The sequence below is a fragment of the Sinocyclocheilus grahami genome, unplaced genomic scaffold (genome assembly GCF_001515645.1).
Source record: "Sinocyclocheilus grahami isolate Dianchi unplaced genomic scaffold, SAMN03320097.WGS_v1.1 scaffold374.1, whole genome shotgun sequence".
Taxonomy (NCBI): domain Eukaryota; kingdom Metazoa; phylum Chordata; class Actinopteri; order Cypriniformes; family Cyprinidae; genus Sinocyclocheilus; species Sinocyclocheilus grahami.
This window is the reverse complement of record NW_015505553.1, coordinates 345341-366168: the sequence shown is the minus strand read 5'-3', so window position 1 is coordinate 366168 and position 20828 is coordinate 345341. Positions and strand designations below refer to the sequence as shown.

Sequence of the window (20828 nt, the reverse complement as noted above, 5' to 3'; positions counted from 1 at the left end):
GAGTAACCAGTACATGATAAGTGGAGCAGTGTCGTGTGTAAATAAGGTCCAGTTGGTTGCCTGATTTGTGAGTAGCAGTAGTTGACACTCGGTTGAGATCAAAAGAAGCAAGCAGAGTGTGGAAGTCTGCAGCCTGAGGTTTATCTAGGTGGATGTTGAAGTCTCCAAGCATAACTAGGGGAGTACCATCCTAAGGAAAGGTCGAGAGCAGCACATCTAATTCATCCAAGAAGTTACCTAGTGGTCCTGGGGGTCGATAAACAACTACAAAATTGATTTTAAGAGGGTAGGTAATAGTAACTGAATCAGATTCAAAGGAGCTGTTGATACCCAAAGATGGTAAAGGATTACATTTCCAATCATTAGAGATAAGCAGACCAATACCTCCACCACTTCCAGTCAAACGGGGGGAGTGGGAAAAAGAGAAATTATTGGAGAGTGCTGCAGGTGTAGCAGTGTCCTCTGGTTTGATCCAGGTCTCTGTCAGGGCCATGAGGTTTAGCTTTGAGTGACTAATAATAGAAGTAATGAAATCAGCTTTGTTTACAGCAGACTGGCAATTCCAGAGACCAATAGAAAAAGAAATTAGTGTATTAGCAGACATAGGCAAAGTGTGCAGGTTGTTAGGATTGCGCTGCCTACAGTGTGTGAAACATGGTTTGCGAGTGGTAGTTATAGTAGGGATCTGGAAACACATACTAAGAATGTGTTGTATATATATATGTATATATATATATATATATATTTTTTTTGTCATGATATGTTGAAATGTTAGTTAAATAAATAAGTACCGTAAGTGAGTCTACATAATTACTATCAAGAGACTGCGATTGTATATCAATATATCAATTGTGATGGATATATTGGCGGAAAGTTAGCTGCAGCTGTTAACAGCTTGACATGATGTGTTATGAAAGGTACTGTATTCTCTCATTCTGCGTGTGAGAACAGGCATTGATGCTGTGTACTTTTTCCCTGCAGGTGCCTCAGGATGAGTGGGGGGGTTATCCAGGGATTGAGAAGGAGGAGGAGATCCCATGTCGTCGGATGCGTAGCAGTAGTTACGTCAAAGCCATGGGAGATGATGATAGTGGTGAGTCTGATACCAGCCCCACGACGTCACCTCAGAAGACTGTGCGGTCCGATGCCCTTGTCCTCAAATCAGCCATGCAGAGGCCACATATAGACACCCAAAGGTAAGTCTGAATAGATCTTCATTGTTCTCATTTTTAACGCTGAGTTGCCCATGACTGTCTGTCCGTTGTTTATCCTCCTGCCTTATCAAAATGTTTCTTCTCAATTTAAAAGTTTGAGCAGTTTCCAGGGTGTTTGCCAAAACGCTCTTTAGAATCAGCTGGTTTTCTCTAGTTTTGAAGTGTAGATTCTGTGGTGTTTGAGTGGCTTAGTACTTCACAGCATCGCAGAGGACAATATTAATGTTGAGAGAAATTGTGTACTATATGATCTTTTAATAGTCTTATTATCTTGAATGCTTTAGACCATATTCAGTGCATGAGGCCTGGCCACAGGCGTGTAAAAATGTATTGTAGGGGTGTAAACAGTCAGTGTAAAAGAGAAATGATAGTTTATAGTTGAACTCACCCTTGTGTCTTCCAAAACCTCTATGACTTTCTTTCACAAAACAAGATATTAAAAAAAAAAAAAATTAGATTTTTTGTCCATGCAGTTAAATTCAATGTGGTCCAGTCAGTGTTGTATTATACTCCATTAACTTCCATTGTATGAACATACATTTTGCTACAAAATAACTTATTTTGTGTTTTATAGAAGAATACATTTTGTACAGGTTTGGGTGGATTCTGAGGTTTGGGTTTTTTCCTGATAAAGAAAAAAAAATCTGAAGTTCTTAAATTCTATGTTTAACTGAAAGTGGCTAGTGCTGTTACTAAATCTATTTAAAACAATTCCTATTTATCAAACAATTCTTAAAATACTGTATATTACGGTTTATAGTATACAGCCATATTACACAGTATATATTCATCTTTTCACTCTTACTCTATATACATATGGAAATGTATCTGAGTAGAGTAAAAAGATTAAATTTCAATAGGACTTGAGTAAAGTGCAAATGATAGAAAAATTGTAGCATAATAAAATAGAGTAACTGAAGTACTTTACATCCCTGCATGGCCCCACAAGGGAAAGTTCAAACATAGGATTGTTTGTGGTTTGGAATACGATGTGAAATAATTAGTGATCAGATTGTTTTTTTTAACAACTAGTTGAATCCTGTGCTTTATTGCACATCATACCTTCATACACTTTTGCTTCTTTTAACAGCTGATTACTGTGTTGTCATCAGCATATTTGGGTGTGGCTTCAACTGCTGGCACTTATGGCCCTGGAAACACACTTGTCACACTTTCACTGAATTATTTAATTTCTGAAAGGCATATACAAGATTGACATCCAAAATGTATATACAGGACATGCATTACAGCAGAATAGTAAATACTTTTCACACAATATTTCATTCTTATATTTTTATGTCATAGTTATTATTTATTTTTATATGATGGAATTTCTATCATTACAAATATTTAATATATTTTTTAAGATCATTGCAGAACAGTCAAATGTATTTTTTTTATTTTTTTTTTTTTCAAAGGACCTAAGAAAATATGCAGTGATACTGAGGTGGAAGTGAAGCAAAACAACATCTTGTCCAGGTTTTCCAAAGAGCTTCATAGACAATGAAGTCTGTCTGCTGTTCAAATATACACCAGTCGACAAAAGAGACAGTGATCAACCTTAATTGAGGAAACTTCTGAAGCTACAAGCTACTCATAATTTAGATACAGTTAAGCTACAGGTATACAAGTAGTTAAAACACTGAAAACACTTATACTATCACTAAAACTCTGCACTAATGCACTAAAAGCAAAAAATACACTAACAACTCGGACAACTTTATCTTTAACTCAATATCTTAGTTCTAACTAACCCAACATCTCAATAAAATTCTTAATTAAATGTAATCAGAATGTTTTCAAAATGTCATCTGACACGATTCTGGGCACTTTTAAACTAAAGAAAGTGACAGTACTTACTCAGACAATCACAGTATTCATGGACAACAGCATTTTTTGAGAATCAAAAGAGAAAAAAACGAAAAAGCCATGACTCCTGACGACAGCAGTGATGTGGATGTTGGGTTTGTAGATTTCGACCCCATACAGATGTGTTCCAGGAGCTGGAGAGTTGCTGAGATCATAATTTATCACCATGGTGCCCTTCATGAAAAACACTTAACCCACTTTTCCCCAGAGACTGTGCCTATAAAAAGTGCACTATGAGATGTTATGGGCAATAGACGCCACTAAATAACAATAGGGACACTTAATTAAGACATCTCAGGGTTTAACTATCATTGACTCATGTCTTATAATGCAATTGCTGGTATGAAATTATCTGTAGTCTGCAGAAGAATATTGGATTTTGATGCTAGGAGCGTCTCGGAAATCTCAATCACATTAAATAACCCTGGCAATATGTTAAAGGATTTGATATTGCTTGACATGGGCTCATAAAATAGTAAAACTCTGAAATGCACAGAGTAAGTAGTATAGTCATTTTAAATAAGTAATTTTCATCTAGAAAAATGTATTGGCAATTGACTACTTCTTTGAGTAACTTTCCCAATGCTAGCCAACAGTGCGAAGTTGAGGATTTTGTTGAGACATTGTCCAGACAGTCATTTTTATATGCTGTCAAACTGATGATAAGAAGGGCATCTGTTTGGGTGCCGGGGCGACGTCACTGAAAATGGAAAACAACATGAGGCACAAGGTGTCTAGTTTGCTCCAGAGACACTATCACACTCTGTATTTCCCAAAATAGTTGTTCTGTGTGTCAATTCGGTGCCTACAAATCCTGCACACTCAGAAACTTGTAAGCTGGGTTCATACAGCTGCTGATGACACAGTAAAATACGTTCATTGTCAGATTTGTGTTCTGAGTGAGCACTTCTTAGCAAGTGACTTGCCCACAATTCTGTGCTGTATCATTTTGAACTTAAATTTATGCTGACTAATGTTTGATTGGATAAACTTAGAGTAAACTAATCTTTAATGTTTGGTGGTTTAAAATAGGTTGTTTTAAATAAATATTTAACCCCAAAATTAATAGTTCACTCTTTTTTTCTTTCTCATGTTGTTTTAAGTTTTAAAGAAATTGTTGTCCTATATTATGAAAGCAAGTGGGAAATGACAAAACGACTCAAATGTTGGGATAATTTGATATCCTTGATATTCATTAGGGGAGGTAATTTAATTACGATATATAATGTTTTAGTTAAGTGCCATTTTTATGTAATTATAATATATAGTGTTTTAGTTAAGTGTAATTTAGCAGATGTTTTGCATCCATAGTACTTCTGTTGATGAATGACAGTCCTAGAAAAACCTGGTATCTTGCTCAAGGGCAACAGGAAAAGGGGATCTCAGTGACTTTCCAGTTCACAAGCTGCACTTACCCTAGGATTACCCATTGATATAGAATCTGTCGGTCTGTCAGCCATAGCTCCTCATTTTATCATTTAGGTGTATGAAAGTAATGCACCAACATTGTTACATTCTCTTTTTCAGTACGTTCAGTCTAATTAATCAGCTAACAACTAGGGAATTAATGTCTGTTATTACAGATAATTACAGACTTAAATCACAGCTTCTGTTTTATTACATACTCACGCCATACCATGATCTCCATTCCTTTCAATACACATTATTAAAATAGGGCATACACCCACACAGTTTCATTGACTACATTTTTTTTTTTATATATATATAATTTCTGAGGCCTTTGCCTACATTGATTAAAGAATAGGGGGCTCACAGGCATACATTCACTAGCAGGATGTTTTATAAAAATTTAAATGAGAGGTACAAAGTCTTGGCTGGTGTGAGTGTGGATACAAAATAGGGTGGACAGAGTTTGAGTTTGACTCCGTCTTTTAGATTGTTTACATTTTAATGGTGAATAATGTTCTGAATGCCTTAATTTGCATTGGCTATTTGTTAACAATTTAAAAGTTGATTTTCCTGAAAAGTTTGTTTGCGTATCCCAGACAGCCAGGCACATCAACTCTGGCTCAATCAGTAGTGTTTGTTTGGGAATTGTTTGTCCAACCAATGGCAGACAGAAGAAAACCTGTTTGAAAACAGTCATTATTTTTATAGTTATGTTTGTTGATTCTAGTGTCGCAGAAATTACACACCTCACTTTTCAGGATAAAGAATCAGATCAATAACTTTCTTTTCATGTTTATACGAAAGTAGTAATTCACACATTAGCTGCTGATGAAAGAGCTGAGGAAGAAGGGAATGCTGTCAATGTTTGAGATCTATCGGCAGTGAGGAAGTGTTAGAGGCTTCAAAATTGTCAACTGATTTGTCTTTCGCTCTCTCCACACTTTCTCTCCTGTCCATATGGTTGCCTGGTGTTTTCTGCTGACAGATAGTTGCTGTCTATGGTTTTGGACTGAGTTATGCCATCATACCATATGGGTTAGGCCATCATACCTTATAAATTCCAAGTACTAACCAATTTGGAAAACTAGTAAACAATTGATTGACAATCATAGTGAGTTCATTTTGATGTGTCAACACTAATCCAAAACCATAATGTTTAATTTTTTTCTGGCACTTCTTGGAAAATTGTTTGCTTACTGCATCTTAATTTTGGTGTCTTACATTTGGGTTCATGACAGCAAAGCTGTTAACCAAGTCATTTATCTTAAATCATATCCTCAGAGTTTGCCAAAAGGTCACCATTGGTGGTTATTGCAGAGTTACCCTTCAGTTTAATTCGGAATAGGTTACTCTATGGCTATATTAGTTTTTGGTTGTTCCCTCCATTTAGCTCTGGCTACCACTTGCAAACAACGAGAGATATGCGCCCTCATCCCAGCGTGTCTCTGGACCCAGCAACCAACTTCAACCTCCCACAGTTTCGCTCCAGAAACCAGAGCTACATGCGTGCAGTCAGTACCTTCAGTCAGGCAAGCTGTGTCAGCCAGGTGAGTCCAACCACTCGCAACACCACACGGCACTAATACACAGGTACAAGCAAGGACTATCTACATACAGTAAGTGGTTTCAAGCAAAGGGCTTTAGCTGTCTGAGATGTCCTGCTTTTTTCTCAGATTGTGTCTTGAGCTGATGTGAAGATTAGACTTCTTGTAGACTTGATGCTACCTTAAGTCAAATGGTCTATGCTTCATTAAGGGGTTTCCACTTAAAACAAGCTTAAGGTGTTGACTGATCATTAGCTGATCCAAGTTTGTCCAAGTTGGTTTAGGTGTAACAGTTGAATACTTCTGGTGGGGTCTTGTACAACCTGGGTTATCTTTGTCAATCTGGTTGGAGTTGATGGATGACCTTGGCTGAACTAGTGGGGAATAGGTTGGTCTGATTATCTGTGTTCCAAAACCTAGTTTGATGTAGGTGGTTGGCCAGTGTAACTACCAGCTGGTCAGAGAGAAAACAAGTAGTTAATCTTGGTCCAACTGATTAGAGTTGGTAGACAACTTTGCTAAAGCGGTGGAGATATTAATCTGATTAACTACATTCCAAACATCAGTTTGATTTGGGTGGCTAACCAGCAGAACTACCAGCAGGTTGGACCAAGGACAACTTGGGAGGTCATCTTGGTCAGCTTGAGTAGGACTGGTAGACCCCCTTGGCTAAACAAGTGGGAAATATGTTGAGTTGATTAATATCTCAGGTTATGCATGTAACCATGGTTCCCTGAGAGAAGAACAAGACACTGCATCCTCTAGCAGTCACTATGTGGAACACCTTCAGCATGGCCTGTGTCTGTAGCACATGTCTGAACATGACAATAACATTGGCCAGTGACAACCTATGATGTCACTACCAGTGTGACAATAGTATAAAAGGGCGCCAGGGGAATACATCATCAACTTCTTCGTCTGCAATAATGAAGCATTCGTCCTGAGGCATGGCAAGAAAAGAGGATGCAGTGTCTCATTCCCCTCTCAGGGAGCCATGGTTACATACGTAACCTGATATGTTCCCTTTTGAGGGAACACTAACTGCGTCCTGTAGCAGTTGCTATGAGGAATGGAATACCCACGCTGCCATGCTGAGGGAAGTGCATGCCATATTCTCTGAGGCGAGCACTAAGCATCAACTCCACAGTGAAAAACCATCTGTGTCACCCGTTGGACGCATCAGCGGTTGTCAGTGACACTATCCCCTTTGGCCAAAGCTACATACCCAAAATAACTTAACTGTTAAGGGCTGACAAGGAAGTCTGGTCCCAGGGCAGAGCTCAAAGGCTTTGAATCAGATAACAATGTGATTAATTTAAGGGGATATGGCTGGGTGTCTAGGTATCACCATATTACCAGACCCTGGCCTTTCACTTAGGGGGACTTCATACATCTACCCCCAATTCTCCCAGGGGGGCTACAGGATAGCCAACAACCTGTCCAGTGCAAATGGAATTGCAAGGAACCGGCAATATACACCTTCACTGTACCTGAGACAGAGACTTCCTATAGGATCTCTCTCTCCAGATATGCTGGTGGGCATATACCCCCACAGCCCAGTCAGATTGGAGACATTGTTAAGGTATCAGTAAAGATGCATATGTAGAGTGGGACCCAAGGTAAGAAAGGGTATAATGCCGGCAGTGCGTGACTCTTACCATAAATGGATTTTAGAAAGGACACAGGATGCTCAGCGAGTGCGCTTACCATAAACATGGATTTTAGAAAGCACTCAGTGCCGTTATAAAGGCCATGAAGAGGCCTAGCAACCTGGTATGACTGCATCATGGAGATCTAGGGAGTGGAGTACTCGACTCTAAGTAAGAGGACTCACATACTCGACCTCGCACATAACACGACTCATGAGAGTAACATGCTCAAGGAGACCCATCAAGAGTCCATCAGGAGGGCCGAAAGAATGGCCTAACAACCTGATATGTTTGCTTCACAGGCCTAAAGGAGCAGAGCACTCAACTCTCAGAGTGTCTTGGTCCAACTGATTAGAGTTGGTAGACAACTTTGCTAAAGCGGTGGAGATATTAATCTGATTAACTACATTCCAAACATCAGTTTGATTTGGGTGGCTAACCAGCAGAACTACCAGCAGGTTGGACCAAGGACAACTTGGGAGGTCATCTTGGTCAGCTTGAGTAGGACTGGTAGACCCCCTTGGCTAAACAAGTGGGAAATATGTTGAGTTGATTAATATCTCAGGTTATGCATGTAACCATGGTTCCCTGAGAGAAGAACAAGACACTGCATCCTCTAGCAGTCACTATGTGGAACACCTTCAGCATGGCCTGTGTCTGTAGCACATGTCTGAACATGACAATAACATTGGCCAGTGACAACCTATGATGTCACTACCAGTGTGACAATAGTATAAAAGGGCGCCAGGGGAATACATCATCAACTTCTTCGTCTGCAATAATGAAGCATTCGTCCTGAGGCATGGCAAGAAAAGAGGATGCAGTGTCTCATTCCCCTCTCAGGGAGCCATGGTTACATACGTAACCTGATATGTTCCCTTTTGAGGGAACACTAACTGCGTCCTGTAGCAGTTGCTATGAGGAATGGAATACCCACGCTGCCATGCTGAGGGAAGTGCATGCCATATTCTCTGAGGCGAGCACTAAGCATCAACTCCACAGTGAAAAACCATCTGTGTCACCCGTTGGACGCATCAGCGGTTGTCAGTGACACTATCCCCTTTGGCCAAAGCTACATACCCAAAATAACTTAACTGTTAAGGGCTGACAAGGAAGTCTGGTCCCAGGGCAGAGCTCAAAGGCTTTGAATCAGATAACAATGTGATTAATTTAAGGGGATATGGCTGGGTGTCTAGGTATCACCATATTACCAGACCCTGGCCTTTCACTTAGGGGGACTTCATACATCTACCCCCAATTCTCCCAGGGGGGCTACAGGATAGCCAACAACCTGTCCAGTGCAAATGGAATTGCAAGGAACCGGCAATATACACCTTCACTGTACCTGAGACAGAGACTTCCTATAGGATCTCTCTCTCCAGATATGCTGGTGGGCATATACCCCCACAGCCCAGTCAGATTGGAGACATTGTTAAGGTATCAGTAAAGATGCATATGTAGAGTGGGACCCAAGGTAAGAAAGGGTATAATGCCGGCAGTGCGTGACGCTTACCATAAATGGATTTTAGAAAGGACACAGGATGCTCAGCGAGTGCGCTTACCATAAACATGGATTTTAGAAAGCACTCAGTGCCGTTATAAAGGCCATGAAGAGGCCTAGCAACCTGGTATGACTGCATCATGGAGCTCTAGGGAGTGGAGTACTTGACTCTAAGTAAGAGGACTCACATACTCGACCTCGCACATAACACGACTCATGAGAGTAACATGCTCAAGGTGACCCATCAAGCCGTGAGGATGCACTGTTGCTCACAGTCCATCAGGAGGGCCGAAAGAATGGCCTAACAACCTGATATGTTTGCTTCACAGGCCTAAAGGAGCAGAGCACTCAACTCTCAGAGTGAAAGGAGAACACACATGCTCAGAAGGGCGCATAATGGGGCCCTGGGAGTGCATATTCATAGGAGACCCTCCAATTGAGGGGAGTTCTGCAAACTCAACCCTAAGGGCAGTCACATGGTGGGAACTCCAGGGAGCAGCGGTGAGGCGGTCATCAGGGAGGCCACACTGGAGGCCTTAATCCACCTGGTATGGTTTCCTCGTGGAGCTCCAGAGAGCTCCACCATAAGCTCAACCATGAGAGCAGCCTAACAGGGAGGCAAAAGATGACCTAACAACCTGTTGTGCTACCTGCAGAGCTCTGGGAGAGGAGTCCTTGGCTCTTAGATTGAGAAGAGAACTCACATGCTTGCTCTGGGAGCAGCGGGGTCAGATAACCCTCCCGCAGGGAGGGGAGCACTGCCAAGCTCAACCATAAGCAGTGGCTGTATACAGAGCCCTGAGAGCGGAGTACTCGATTTTCAAATCAACAAGTGAACTCACATGCTCAACCTGGGAGCAGCATGCTCATAGGCAACCCTAGGCAATTTCTGGAGACATGAATGATGGTAATAACACTTGGGATCACCTACAGTAGATCCAGTCCATCAGTATGCAGTTTTTATGTAAAAGGAACCAGCAAACACATAATCAGTGCAAGCACATGGAAGCACCTAACCTCAACAACATAATGTTACTGCATCACTGTACAATACCAGGGTTAGGGCACCAGATTCTGTGCCAGTGATGGACTCACAGGTGGCCCAGAAGCCCGAAGGAAGTACAGTCAAGCTCCTAGCCTCAAAAAGCAGGGTAGTGAAGTGACGTGTGGCCAAGTATGGTGACCCATACTCGAAATTTGTGCTCTGCATTTAACCCATCCAAGTTTAAACACACAGCAGTAAACACACACACACACACCGTGAACACACACCCGGTGCAGAGGGCAGCCAATGCTGCGGCGCTCGGGGAGCAGTTGGGGGTTCGGTGCCTTGCTCAAGGGTCTCACCTCAGTCATGGTATTGAAGTTGGAGAGAGCGCTGTTTATTCACCCCCCCCACCGACAATTCCTGCCGGACCTGAGACTCGAACCCGCGACCTTCGGGTTACAAGACTCTCTATCCATTAGGCCACGACTGCCCCGCGACTGGGTACTCAACTACACCGTTTGTGTGTAAGGAGCACCAGCTCAGTTCAGGATTTATAAAGGAGGCTCGCAAGCCTACACTTAAGAAAGAGAAGGAGCCTAATTGAGGAGGCCTTGTAGGAGGCCATACATCCAAAGAGGTACCCAGGGCGGGGGGAGGTCCATACAACCCTGAAATGAAAGTAAAGGCACACAGCATGCGTTTCTGGGGTGCAGTTATAATGTCAGGTCCCTTCCATGCTCTGCCTGTAAACTCCGCAAATGGTCCGACTAACCGCGGGCGATAGGCAGAGAATTATCACCACATCCGCAACGTGCAGTATGTATTCAGCTCTCGCGGAAGCTAAACACGCTTTGTTCAAGTGCTAGATTCCCTCGGAAATCAAGTGAGAACAGAAACCGCTGTATGTGTCGCTTTGAGCTTGTTCAAGGTGAACACACTCATGCAAACGCTTAGCTGCTAACATAAACAAATGGCAGTGAAGATGAAGAAGAGGATGATGAATTCTCCTGGCTCCTCTTTTATACTATGGTTGTACCAGCCAATGTTATTCTCATGTTTAGACATGTGCTTCAGACACCAGTCAAACTGAAGGCGTTCCCTGTAGCAACCACTGGTTGATTTATGTGGTTGCCCAGCAGAACTACCAGCTGGTCAGGCCAAAGACAAATTGGGATGCCATTTTGGTCAACCAGATTGGAATTTGTAGCTTGCCTTGGCTAGGCAAGTGGGGAATAGGTTAAGTTGATTAACTATGTTACAAAACTCAGCATTATTTAGGTTTTTGAACCCCCAAAATACCATCTGACAAAAACACTTTGAGCTACTTGACTAGCTCGACCACCTTAAAGTTAGTATGCCTGTTTGTTTTTCCCAAGAGTTATGGAGATATTTATTTAAGAACATAATGTTTTATCATGCTTGGTTATAGAGGCAATAAGGCCTTAAAATTGTGATGTTACCTTTGCTGAATACTGTTCATACAAACAGCTGTTAAAACAGGATATCAGAAAGTTGAAGTTAAGGTCTGTTGAGCTGTTGTAGTAATAGTTAATGTGGGCTTTAGGTAGGTGGCTTTTTACAGGCTTTTATTGATGGAATATGTTATAATTGAGTTGTTTTGTGGAGGTTTTATAGAACATGCTAAGTTTCAAACACATTAAAAAAATCTATTTGTTCAAATTTCTGTTGTAATTATAGGAAGACTTAAAAGCAGTAATTTAAGTTACGTAGACATGCAGACTATGTATCTTTTAGCTTAATATTGAAGTTGATTTAGGAAAGTTAGCCATCTTCTTATGCTTGGTTAATGAACATCTTTGCTTGTTGCTGTCTGCTGCTGTTGACTGTTTGTGTCATTTTCCCTCTGAAAGTTCTTCAAACAATCTGCATTTCTTCATTTACCTATTATGAAGTTAAATTCCAATCTGAAATGTTTTCTCTTATCCTGTTGCTTTTTGACATAACTCTACTGAGATGCTCAAGGTCGGAAATTGCCAGTGGTATATTCCTCCTGCTAACACTCCTTCATATTTACTGTGCAAAGGGGAAGAATCAAAGTGAGAAAGAGAAAGGAAGAGGAAAAATTAAGGACTGCTATTCCTGTTTTTGTCTCTCAGGTGAGTGAGACTGAGGTCAATGGCCAGTTTGAGTCAGTTTGCGAGTCCGTTTTTAGCGAAGTAGAATCCCAGGCCGTGGAGGCCTTGGACCTGCCCGGCTCTTTCCGCACTCGAAGCCACAGTTACCTGCGTGCAATTCAGGCTGGGTATTCCCAAGATGACGACTGCTTGCCTTCAATGACATCCTCTACTGTTACTTCAACTCTCAGATCCACAACAGGTAACCGTATGCCTCAAATCCCACCTGAGAGAGAGAGAGAGAGAGAGAGAGAGAGAGAGAGAGAAGGCTTAGAGCACATACCCGCCATACATCCAGCACATGCTGATTTTGTGGAGGTTTTATAGAACATGCTAAGTTTCAAACACATTAAAAAAAATCTATTTGTTCAAATTTCTGTTGTAATTATAGGAAGACTTAAAAGCAGTAATTTAAGTTACGTAGACATGCAGACTATGTATCTTTTAGCTTAATATTGAAGTTGATTTAGGAAAGTTAGCCATCTTCTTATGCTTGGTTAATGAACATCTTTGCTTGTTGCTGTCTGCTGCTGTTGACTGTTTGTGTCATTTTCCCTCTGAAAGTTCTTCAAACAATCTGCATTTCTTCATTTACCTATTATGAAGTTAAATTCCAATCTGAAATGTTTTCTCTTATCCTGTTGCTTTTTGACATAACTCTACTGAGATGCTCAAGGTCGGAAATTGCCAGTGGTATATTCCTCCTGCTAACACTCCTTCATATTTACTGTGCAAAGGGGAAGAATCAAAGTGAGAAAGAGAAAGGAAGAGGAAAAATTAAGGACTGCTATTCCTGTTTTTGTCTCTCAGGTGAGTGAGACTGAGGTCAATGGCCAGTTTGAGTCAGTTTGCGAGTCCGTTTTTAGCGAAGTAGAATCCCAGGCCGTGGAGGCCTTGGACCTGCCCGGCTCTTTCCGCACTCGAAGCCACAGTTACCTGCGTGCAATTCAGGCTGGGTATTCCCAAGATGACGACTGCTTGCCTTCAATGACATCCTCTACTGTTACTTCAACTCTCAGATCCACAACAGGTAACCGTATGCCTCAAATCCCACCTGAGAGAGAGAGAGAGAGAGAGAGAGAGAGAAGGCTTAGAGCACATACCCGCCATACATTCAGCACATGCTGAACAACATACTCTGGCATACCTACATATGTACAGTGGGATTCCCTTGTGCTTGAGAGATGACTGACTTGAATGTCGTTTCCGTCAGCTCCTGTCTGTTGTGTGTGTTTGCTTTTATGTGTCTGTGCTCCCCGAGTGTTGAAAGACGGTTGCCCGCAATTCCCTTTGCACGAGTCATATGTCTTTTTCTGGGCTTCTGATTGGTTGGGTCCAGTGGTAATGAGAGGCTAGACTGGGGGTCAGAGGGACTTAGGCAGAGACACAACTCAGCATGCTTTTAACTAGCACAGCTGTCCAGAGCATGCAACACACCATAGGCAAGCGTTTTCACACAACACAGAAAGTCAGGTTAAGGTTGGGCAGGAAGGTTGGCTTTAGACGTGTTCACAGTCCTTAATTTTTTTGTGTATTTTCTGTCTTCTATATATTGAAAATTGATTAGTAGTTAAAAAATAAATATGTTGGTTCGGTTTAGTAAACTTTAAAGGCTGTTTCAGTCCTGAATGCACAAAGCAATGACTGTGAACTGCATAAACAATTTTATGTGATATTATGTGTTGCATAAATCATCTACATTAGTGAGTAGAAAGAAATTCACAGTGCTTCAGAAGTGGGGGTCAAAAAGAAAGTTGAATCAAAATATTTGCTTAAAAAAATATTGAAATTAAAGTTTTCATTCTTCAACAAAATGAATCAGAATTAAATTTTAAAAACTAGATGCTAATTTACTGCCAAGTTAAATGCCTAGTGTTCAATGCATAATATTTAGTGAATTTTAGATTCTTTTATTTTAGATTAGTGTATTATATTGTCATTTCTGTATGCTAAACCAACTGCTCCACATGACTAAATCCTTTATTTTATAGAAAATATTAATTTATTTTAGAAAAATAAAATCTTCTCCTTAAAGATGTCATTTAACCACTTAAGGGTTTGGTTTATTATTTTGAATATTATATTGAATTATACAGAATAATAACAGGATATTTTAGTAGTGTATTTTTTACTTTTTGAAAAATGTCATTGTAATTTTGCATGTGAGTAATTCTCCTGTCGCTGAAGTGAAATTTTGGTTGGTTTGTTAATGCAATAATTGAATTATGATTTAATAATCTCTGTATGAATTCAAAAATTGGAGGTGAAAACAAATCCTATTATCCTAATCCAGTTTTAACATTAATCCTAAATAATTAGTAATTTTCACAACCTAAATGAGTTTAGGAAGACCTAACAGAGCAATTGTGGAGGTTTTGTGCAACACATACTCATGAGAATGTGTGCATCACGTGTCACAGTTTCTTTGTGCAAGCAAAATGCCGCCTCCGCACCCTGTCCCAACACCCCTGCTGTGTCTGGTGTACACATGGAGTAAAGCTATGAACCCTATTGAAATGCCACAAATTGATGTCAAATGACACTAAAAATACTTATTTTTTTTCAGTTGTTTACATTTTGAAACCAAAAGGATACTTTCTTTTGTATGATTTGTTTGGTCACTCCAGTCCAACTTTGTTTCTTTCATTTAATGTGGGCTTCTTTGTGTTTGTTATTCAAACTGGAGTGTGATTTGATTGGACCTTCATACTGCCAAAAACTCATACTGACAACACACCGAAGACTCTAAGGAGAAAGGAGAGCTCTCCAATCCCACCGTCTCACTCTGCTGAAGTGCTTTCACCACATATGGCTCTGTATGCAATCCCTGTCAGCTCAAGTCAACCGGCTGTAGGACTAAACCATTTTCTCAAAAGGATCTCCTCCACTCTGTTTCACTCTGAAGGACTTCTTGTTTCAGCAGTCCTGTACTACTTTGGATTTACAAAAAGAACCATACTTTGCGTATGTGTAGAAGCTAAATTAGGTGGTTTCTTCCCTTAAAAACTTACAAGAAAGTTCAAATATTTACTTGAGCTCTGGTATCAATGCTCTCTGGTTCTGTAGTTAATTCAAAAGCACTGACCAATCAGAGTAATATTATCAAGCATATCCTATAGATGAAGCTAAATTTAGTTGCTGCTAAAATCATTGGGAAATATTGAGTAAGGTGTTGGGTGTTCTGTGATGGTGGAGAGGGAGGGTGGGCGGCATGGCCCCTCATTGGCCATCACAGGAAAGAGATCCAGGGGAAAAGAGCAGCTGGAGAGATGCCTGTCACAGGTATTATAATGTCAACACATCTTTCAATGGATATGTGTGTTTTTGCACTGCCTTCTCAATTAAATCAGGACTAATCCTTTGAAAGACACATCACTGAAGGTCAGATTAGGGACAACCAGTGTTCAGTTGCCAAATTAGCAATGCTTTTCCATGAAGGGCATTTCAAAAGATTTATTTTATTGCAGGATTAAATGTTGTTTATTACCACAGAAAATAATTTTGATTATATAACAAAAAATGTATTTACAGTAAGATGTGCACTTACAGTGAAAGCCTATGGGGTGAGACATGCTGGAGGGTTTAGAAGTACAGTTGTGAAGAACGTAATTTTTTAAGCGATACTATCACACTAGTCTCATGTTCACACGTGTAATGTTTAAGTCTTATTTTGATATTTTTGCAATACATTGTATTTTACTGGTGCAATGCCTTGCCCCATAGAAATCCATTGAAAGAGCATTACTGTACTTGTAAATGCATTTTTTTTGTTTGTTTTTACAAACTGATGGATGAGTTTAAATTTTGTGGTAATCGACATCATGTCACAGATGCTGTCACTACAGCATAAATTTAACCCAGAACATTAAATATTCAAATGAAAATGATCAAATGCAAATGATCGAATGGTAAAGCAATTCTTATTCATTTTTATTTCATGCTTCTTTCTTTTTGTTGTTAAAAATGTTTGGGTCACTTTTAAAATTTCTCTTTATTTTAACACCAACCTTGGAACCCTTGGAGGACAAACGTGGCCAGCTAAATGCGGTTGGAAGTAAGAGCTGGTGTGGAAGATTTCAGCTGTGATGGACAGTGGGATTGCAGCCTCTGCCTGGTGCAGCCCTCATAAAGGACTTTATTGGATCGTGTTTCTTCTTAATCCCGCCCCTATAATCTCCACATGGTCCAATCAGCTTGATAGTTGGGCTTTTCAACATATTCAATAGGGTTCATATCTCCTTGCCTGAATGATTGTGTGACATTTTACTGCCTTTTCATCTTTTCTGTTGCACAAAAACAAGACAATCCTTAAAATTAGACTCCACATTTCCCACAATGCTCTGTGATTTGATAAATGGATAAACGGTGGTTACTAGTATTGAGATTTTTTTATTGGCTATGCTGTGAAGAGATGGAAAGGCTGAATAGATGAGATGCTCTTTGATGTGAGTGAGAAGGCAGTGTAAACACACATCTGAAAGCTAAATGTATGTGAGTAAAAGAAAGTGACCCTGACAACACAATGTTGAATGAATTTCATTCAGTACATTTTTAACATGAACACTTTCATTAAACGAGTGGCATACTGATGAATACTTGTATCAGTTTTTTGGGGGGATATAAATAGATATAAATAGTATTTACCTGCAGCACAAAGTCATTCATAATGTATACATGCAATAAAGATCTGCTTTGTAGTTGACAAATGATACCTACAATTGATTATAGGTAAATATTCACCTCATCCAGCTTTATAAAATATCCTGTTACCATTTTTATGTGAGGAACCACTGCAAATAATTCAAGCCCTGGCTCATTGAAAATATGTGCTTGTGGCAACGTTTCTGCAGCACCCAATATTATGTACCTCATTGCATATTTTGCATTAGTTTCAAAGTAAAATGTCCAGTGAGTGGTGCTAAAATGCACATTCAACAGGTGACCGTGGCCACTTTTAATATGTTGGTACAGGCACATATTGCAGTGTTTTTATTATGCTACTTCAAACACTTATTGGTTCACAATTCAAATGTCTGGGGTGTGTCGCTAAAAGGCTAATGCTCTATCCTGTTGGAAAATAACATGCTCCTTACACCACACCCAACCCTAAATCTACCAGATAATGTTAACGGATGCAAAAATAATATAAAACGCATTCACTGATGCAGCTGTGCTATTTTAACTTCCTTCTACATGGGTTTGAGCTGTTTTGTCAAACCAACACAGTATTTCCAATGAGCCTGGGTAGAATGATTCGGTGCATGAGTGAAGAGTCCGAATCGCGAACATTTTTAGACCTTTTTGCAAACCTGAATAGATTACCAAATCTGGCATCACAAGTTCTGATTCTAAACAGCTGATCTAAAACACAGAACTTGACTGCTGAAATATTAACAGCGAAAATTATTTTCAGGTTGATGTACGGCAATCCTGTGTACATATAATTATTTATTAGTAATATTTTGCTGGGCCATACTGGAGGGGTATTTGACTTGGATAATGTTAACGGATGCAAAAATAATATAAAACGCATTCACTGATGCAGCTGTGCTATTTTAACTTCCTTCTACATGGGTTTGAGCTGTTTTGTCAAACCAACACAGTATTTCCAATGAGCCTGGGTAGAATGATTCGGTGCATGAGTGAAGAGTCCGAATCGCGAACATTTTTAGACCTTTTTGCAAACCTGAATAGATTACCAAATCTGGCATCACAAGTTCTGATTCTAAACAGCTGATCTAAAACACAGAACTTGACTGCTGAAATATTAACAGTGAAAATTATTTTCAGGTTGATATACGGCAATCCTGTGTACATATAATTATTTATTAGTAATATTTTGCTGGGCCATACTGGAGGGGTATTTGACTTAGGCTCGTGACTCAGTAAAAAGAGTCTAGCTACACCCCTGCATTAAACCTAGTTGGAAACTAGTTGCTTGCGAGCCTGCAATTTAACATTAGCAGCAGAATGGACTTGCTTCCCCACTGCTGCTTCTGATGAAATCAATCTAATGTTTTGTCTTGTTCTTCAGTCTCTCTTCATAAACTGTCAGAAGTTCAAAAATTGTACCTTCTCGGGTACCACAGCTTGTCACTAGAGCAGTACCCTCAAAGGGACACCTTTGTACCTTCTTTACCCCTAAAGGGTTTATGTTAGTACCTTAAAGTAGTAATATGTACTCTTATGGTACTATCATGAAACATTGAGGGGTAAAGAATGTACAAAGTACTTTGAGGGTACTGCCCCAGTGACAAGCTGTTGTACCCCTAAAGGTACAATTTTGGCACTTTTTTTTCTGGGAATGTACTTGATACATGTGAATTTTCTCCCAGGAACCGATGTAGTACGCAAACTTGTGAAAATTGTGTGTACAGGGCCTTTACTCACATACTGCTACTACACGACACAAGTGTTGACGTTAGATAAAGTGAGAGGCTTCACTGAATTCCACAGCTGTTCATCCCTTTGAATATCCCTATTTCCATATTCAAATTTGTCTTCCAGAGGGGTATGATGCAATGGAGGGCACCTCATTGCTAAATGAGGATATAATTGATGACGATGATGGCGCCAGCTCCTCGGCTTATCAAGAAATTGAGCGGTTTGAAAGAGAAAATGCTGCGCGTAGTCAACACAGCACCAGTTCCACGGTCACGGCTGTCTCCATTCCTCCTACCTCCACACATGCCTACCAAGTCCCGTGTCCGCCCCCATCCCAGCCCCCACCGGATCCTCCCGTCCCGCAGGCTATTCAGGCTTTCAAGGAGTCCGCAAACATGGTGGCCGCCTTCAACATGCAGTGGAAGGAGGAGATTTCGGCAATGCGCTATGAGCTAGCGGAGCTGCGCAGGGACGTCTGCGGAGAGCTCAAGACTTTTAACAGCAACTTCTTTAATTTCACGCAGTGCTACAACATGTGGACAATGTGCCGGGAGGCTGCCACTGGCACCAATTCCAGCACCAGCGAAAGGGTGTCCGTTGGCGTCCAGACTGGCGCTAACGGCCTGGTGAGACAAAACACTGCAGACGCCTCAGTAATGTGCCAGCCCGAACCGGCTGCCTTCAACATTTTCGACTTGATGGAGCCTCCACGCATCAAGATCACAGAGGGAACTCCTGAAGGAACCACGGCCACCAACAGCCCAACCAGTCCTACCAGTCCAGGTAGAGCCACCACTGGCCCATCGCTGTCCAAGCCATTGGGAAGGTCCAAATTGGACACTGGCAAGAAGAAGAAGAGCTGCAGTCGAGCGGACGGTCAAAGAAGTGCCAGCCTTGAACTCTGGTGCAGAAAGTACACTAGTGGACCAATGTCCTACTTATCTCTATCCTTCTGATCATTCTTGTCATTGGAACACTGACTTCGTTTCTGAATCAACACTATACACATTTATCCAGAGAAGAGCTTGTCTCTTTTCTCTTGGCAAAGATGATACCTTGGCTCAAATGCCGACAGGAGAAGGTGCCGTTTTGGCATAACAGGGATAAGTGTAGCTATTCTAGAGGGAACCATTTGCTGTGCCAGATCATAAAATCTGTTTACATCACCACGGAGATGAATCATGAATGTCATTCGCATTGTAAGGAATGTCGCAATTTGTCTGACTGTCACTGTCATTGTTTTTTTGTTTTCATGGCTAAAAGCAGTTTTTGTGTGACAGTGGTGAATGATCGCAGCACTCAATTTGACCAAAAGAGGATATGAATGCAGCTGGAAGATGGCTTATACATTTAACGCTTATCAAATAAAGCGAAATGCATTCAAATTTGGCAAATTCCTTGAATATATTTCTTTGCATTGTTTTTAAGTTAGTTATTTTATTTGTTGTAGACTTGGGTGAAAATAGGGAATGCCATTAATTTTAGTGACAAAATCAAAGAGTCAAATCAAGGTTTTCAGTCATGAGGTCAGTTTGTAGGCCACCACGAAAGGCTAATTTGACATGATATCCCACTGAAATATTGAATGGATTTTTATACATTTCAAATTTAGGTTTATTTATGAGTATAATAAGTGGTTAAGATTAGCATTAAATGTTGTGCTACAACATAAATGATCAGATTTGAAATAATTGTGTGCTTGCTATCAAGTTGCTACTTAAGAACTACAACTACCACAATGATGCGAGTGTACATGCTATTTTAACTACATTTCAACTACTATGTACTAACATTTGAATTTAACATTTTATACAATGCACTTATTTTGTGCATACATGTTTTTATATTGAAAAAACCTGCTTGTAATTACATATGTAATTACACTGATGACCAGACTCCTAGCCAAGAGCAGCAAAAGTGTTTTGCATGAATACAATAAGTGCACTGTAGAAAAAAAGGTGCAAAAATTTTAATTTTAAGAGTACAACAGCTTGTCACTGGGGCAGTACCCTCAATGAGACACCTCTGTACCTTCTTTACCCCTAAATGGTTATAATAGTACCCTAACATGCACTTTTTTTTCTGACAGTGTTCCATTTATGTCCTTATGTAGCAACTTTTTAAAGTTTTAAAA

General features: G+C 40.3%; 1 protein-coding gene across 1 annotated transcript; it reads left to right on the top strand.

Annotated features, from left to right (window-relative positions):
- The first annotated feature begins 957 nt into the window (after positions 1 to 957).
- Positions 958 to 19650, top strand: LOC107549501 (disks large-associated protein 1-like). Its single transcript, XM_016230615.1, has 6 exons — positions 958 to 1196; positions 5884 to 6040; positions 12293 to 12512; positions 12702 to 12730; positions 13121 to 13340; positions 18818 to 19650. Exons 1-6 carry the CDS (start codon positions 958 to 960, stop codon positions 19648 to 19650), a joined length of 1698 nt encoding a protein of 565 aa, XP_016086101.1.
- Positions 19651 to 20828: the final 1178 nt, after the last annotated feature.